At 31.5% G+C, this 4,933-nt stretch overlaps 1 protein-coding gene across 1 annotated transcript; it reads left to right on the top strand.

Moving 5' to 3' along the window:
* The first annotated feature begins 752 nt into the window (after positions 1-752).
* LOC106339862 (mitochondrial fission 1 protein A-like) lies at positions 753-1,975 on the top strand. The gene is made up of 5 exons (XM_013778726.1): positions 753-938; positions 1,123-1,261; positions 1,348-1,469; positions 1,548-1,611; positions 1,705-1,975. Exons 1-5 carry the CDS (start codon positions 846-848, stop codon positions 1,788-1,790), a joined length of 504 nt encoding a protein of 167 aa, XP_013634180.1. The 5' UTR covers positions 753-845; the 3' UTR covers positions 1,791-1,975.
* The last annotated feature ends 2,958 nt before the right edge of the window (positions 1,976-4,933 follow it).

The following is a 4,933-nucleotide window of genomic DNA, read 5'->3' as shown; positions in this document are numbered from 1 at the left end:
TTTGATTTGATCAAATATTATCAAAATTTTAAATACTTACAAATTACTTGGTACTTGTTTATTTTTGTTCAAAATTTTAAAACTAGGTGTGGCAAAAATTTTAAGTAAAGCTAGACATGAGATAAATACATTTAATTTTCATATACTTGTTACTCTGTTTAGTCGACTTACAGAGGCTACATTTGAACACAATAAATATAGAGATAAATTTATGAATATCCTAAAATACATGTGTCATCCTACAATGATGAAATTACTCTTTAATTATAAATCATAAAAGATCATGAAGTTTAATATAAATATTTTTTTAATAATGGAATTCCAATAATTCTAGAGGATACAAGTATCAATAAAAATGAGACAACTTATAAAACCACAACAACTCGTAAGGATAAACATATTAGTGTGTGCTTCACTTTCTCACCATTTTTCCACTCGCATTTTAACGTATATCACTACAGATTCCAATTTTTGTATATAATTAACTGAATGTAGTCAATTCTATTCAATCCATACGTGTCTTTTTAAAAAGTTCAACTATCTTTTGCAATGAATTTAATTAAACGAGAGATTCAAATATTTCATTGTACATGCCTTTACCGGTACATGTGTTACGAAAGAAAATGGGCTTATCAGACATGGTAATCTGCCGTTTTGGGCTTTATAATCAGTGAATTGACTGACACGAAAATATAGAGATAGATTTATGAATATGCTAAAATACATGTGTCTTCTTGTAATTTCGACAAGAATATAATTTGTCTGGCCTTGGGAGTCAAGTCCGTCGCTTCTTAAGAATTAGGAGAGAAGAGAAACAAAGCATTAATTCGATAAAGGCTCCTCAGATGGATTCTAAAATGGGAAATTTCTTCGACTCCATCGGTTCCTTCTTCAGCGGCGGCGACAAGATCCCTTGGTGCGACCGTGAGGTCATCCTTGTAAGTCTCCTCTCTCTCGATCATGTAAAGCGAACAAAATCACGATTCGATTTGTGGGTGATTTCTCATAATCTGTTTGATTTCTCGATGATTGATCGGAAGACTCTTAATCGTATCTGAAAACCGCAATTGATGTGTGTAAATTCAGATTATAAGTCAAAGCATGATGATTGGTTGTTTTTAGGAATGTGAGAAAGAAGTTAAGACAGCAACGGACGGGGACTCGGAAGACCAAAAGAAAGAGAGCATTATGCGATTGTCTTGGTCTCTTGTCCATTCCCGACAAGCCGAAGATATCCAGCGTGGAATCGCCATGCTCGAAGGTATACAGCTGTTTGCATCAAATGAAAGTGTTTTTTTAAAAAAAAAATTATTATTACAAAGCTTGACGAAACTCTTTTTGATGCAGCTTCTCTAGCAACTAGTAGCCCTCCTTTGCAGGACCGGGAGAAGATTTATCTTCTTGCTGTTGGTTATTATCGTACTGGAGACTACTCTAGAAGCAGACAGCTCGTGGAGCGCTGTCTCGAGGTTTGATAATAGCCTCATAGTGTTAATAAAACAAATGTTTTTTTTTTTAACTCTTTTAACGTGTTTTTGTTTCCATAGGTTCAACCTGATTGGAGGCAAGCTTTAGCCTTAAAGAAAACCATTGAAGACAAAATCGCAAAAGGTAAATTAAAATGCGGCTTTGAATCTTTTCTTCTTTTGCTGCTAGTCTGAACAGAATAATGTGATGTTGAACTTTGTTGGTCATAATTTGCAGATGGTGTTATTGGGATAGGCATCACGGCTACAGCCGTTGGCCTCATAGCCGGTGGAATCGCTGCTGCTTTGGCTCGCAAAAAGTGACCCTTGCAGATTCGTTGTGCATATAAATAACATATGCTTTCTTTTAAGTTCTTTTTTTTTGTTTTTTCAGCTTTCAGATGTTCCATTACTTTATTTTATATGCTCTCCCCTCTCGCCTATATCCCAAAGTCAGAGCCAAACTTATTGTGTTTATACGGTCATAATCTGATAATTGTTTGTTTGTAGAAGACATAGCATAGATATAAAGTACCATATAACTAATCGTCAACCACGTCGTTCACTTCATAAATCTCATGAACGTAAGACATAAAACAAATATTTAGCTATGAACATATGCCTAATAATCTCATTTAAACATAGAAAACTTGATGGAATGTTAGTTTAAGACATTAACAAAGAACACGCCGAGCAAATTTCCCTGGAAAACATAAATTGAAAGGAACCAATGGCATTAACTTGAACATTGTGTTGATCAACATATTCATGTTCTCAAATAACTTAAGCAACTAGAGGGACCAAGTTTTACATAACGTATTAATTAACTTATAGTTTATGTGTGTGTGCAAATATTTTGTAAAAAAATAATTGACATATCAAAATGGAATAATTATAATATTTACAGAAGGTATTAATTGTTATTCAAATTTTACGGTGGAGATAATAGTAATTTGGCTGTTTAGACAATTTGTAATGCCTCAAAAAATTCAAAAGAAAACGTCTTAAAATAGTTAAAATAACGAAAATCTAGAGCCACAAAGTCTAAAACCTTGTATATGTTCTATTTTCAAAACTACTAAAGTAAATATTTATAGGGAAATTATAACTCAACCCTGATCAAATTTTGGATGGATGTTTGAAAAACTGATAATCATATGATGATCGTGAAGAGTAAATAAATCACCAATAATCAACAGACGATCCAAAATTACTGTCAAGACACCAAATGAAAACCTCTGACAAAAGATATCAAGACATGGTAAGAAATCTTGAAATACTTGTCTAGAAAGTCATAAATCGGTAAAATTGCACTCAGTTGAAAGATGAAGTTTGTCGAGTCTGACTACTGATTTAAGGCGTTTATCAGTGTGCCACATACAAGTATGGAATCCGTCACAAAACTTTGACAATCAGTTTGAAATACTAAAAAATTTCCCCAAAACCTCTGGAATTGAAAACCTTGCCGATCAGATTCTCCTTAATTCCGGTAGCCAAATAATGAATGGTCAACACTGTCGAGTTTTTAGAACTTTATAATTTCCACTGCTAACCTGAATCAAACAGAAAATCATCATTGATTAGCTAAATCTCTTTGATGGTGGAACATTGTGAAAAAATAGAAGTTTACAAAAAGCAATTAAAACAAGATATAATACGACCACAAATTTTCAAAGCTAAAACTAATAAATTGTAATTATTAAAATACAAGAAATCTTGTTTATTTCTTGGGAAAATCCAAAGGGGATGAATAGTGATAAAAAAAATTTCAGCAATTTTAACCCTAATCTGCAAAGGAGGTTGTAGGGGAGGCGCTTTGAAACGAGTATAAATATTGAACATTTTGATGGAAAACACATATTTTAGGCTTCAAATTGAATCGATGCACTTGATGAAGACATAACGCCGTTTGTATTAGTCTGCAAGATGATCTTTCTATTTTACAATATTTACAAACATCACTTTAAACTTTTTAAACTGATCATAAATCCCCGTGAACTGTACATATTCAAACTTTTAATTTCATCATATTAACACAATAATTTTTACTATGTGTACATACATTTGGGCATTGCACAATCTCATTACATTATTAAAATTTCACAGTACAAAAAATAAGTAACTGCAGTTCCACATAGTTTCGTAAAAGTATCTAAAAGTTAGCCGTTTCTTTTGTGCCTATTAATATCACAAACTGTAATTTAAAACATTGCTCTTTTGTAACATTTGTGAAAACATATATAAATAGGAAGGCATCAAACTTTTTAAACATCATTGTATTAGAAAGAAAAGGTTTATGCTAGATTGTCGAAACTGGTACTGTGATCATACCAAATATAATCGGAGAATATGTAAAGGATGGAAAAAATTATGGTCCATTAATCACTAAGATGTATTTTGGAATTCAAATATAAAATAAAGAAACCATTATATTATTTACTATTAAATTTTAGTGTTTTTTACTTCTTGTATTTGTTACGTTAACTAGCTTGAAGGTTATGTATGGGTGCAAATATATTTTAAAAACAAAAAAATCGACATATCGAAACGGAATAATTATACATAAGTTACGAATTTTTATTTAAAATTTGCGGTGGAGATAGTACTGATTTGGTCGTTTAGACAAATTGAAATGTCTCAAAAAATTCATAAAAAAACATCTTTAATAGTTAAAATAATGAAAATCTAGAGCCTACAAGTCTGAAGTACTCTTGTATAAGTTATATTTTTAAATCTAATAAAATAAATATATATTCTGTATAGAGAAATTATAACACACCCCTGATCAAATTATGGATGGATGTTACAAAAACTGATAATATGATGATCGTGAAGATTATATAAATCATCAATAATAAATAGACGATCCAAAATTAATGTCAAGACACCAAATGAAAGCCTCTGATTAAAGCTATCAAGACTTGGTAATAAGTCTTGAAATACTTGTCTATAAGGTCATAAATCGGTTAAATTGCAGTCAGTTGAAAGATGAAATTTGTCGAGCCTGACTACCGATTTAAGGCGCTTATCAGTGTGCCACATACCAGTCTGGAACCCGTCCCAGAACCTTGACAATCGGTTAGAAATATTTAATTTTTTCCCAAAACCTCTGAAACTGATAACCTTTCCCATCAGATTCTCCTTGATTCCAGTTGCCAAATAATGAACGGTCAAACAGAAATTCTGAATTGTTTCCACTGTAATTCTGAATCAAACAGAAATCATCATTGATTAGCTAAATCTCTTTGACGGTGGAACATTTCGAAAATAAAAAATAGAAGCTTACAAAAATATTTAAAACAAGCTATAATACGACAAGAAATTTTAAAAACTAAAACCAATAAACTGTAATTTTTAAAATACTAGAAATCACATTTATTTGTTGGCAAATTCCTAAAGAGGTGAATAGTGATAAAAAAAGTTCAGCAAATTTAATCCTAATCCGCAAAGGAGGCTGTAGAAAAAGT

This window comes from Brassica oleracea, chromosome C4 (genome assembly GCF_000695525.1).
Source record: "Brassica oleracea var. oleracea cultivar TO1000 chromosome C4, BOL, whole genome shotgun sequence".
In the NCBI taxonomy this organism is placed as follows: domain Eukaryota; kingdom Viridiplantae; phylum Streptophyta; class Magnoliopsida; order Brassicales; family Brassicaceae; genus Brassica; species Brassica oleracea.
Note: the sequence above shows the minus strand (reverse complement) of the source record. Positions and strands in the feature narration are given on the sequence as shown.

What these genes read in the sequence shown, in the direction of transcription:
- LOC106339862 (XM_013778726.1), top strand. Translation starts at nt 846, where the DNA reads ATGGATTCTAAAATGGGAAATTTCTTCGACTCCATCGGTTCCTTCTTC. An exon ending in TGGAATCGCCATGCTCGAAG is followed by an intron (nt 1,262 to 1,347) that starts GTATACAGCTGT and finishes TTTTTGATGCAG; the next exon opens with CTTCTCTAGCAACTAGTAGC. An exon ending in TGAAGACAAAATCGCAAAAG is followed by an intron (nt 1,612 to 1,704) that starts GTAAATTAAAAT and finishes CATAATTTGCAG; the next exon opens with ATGGTGTTATTGGGATAGGC.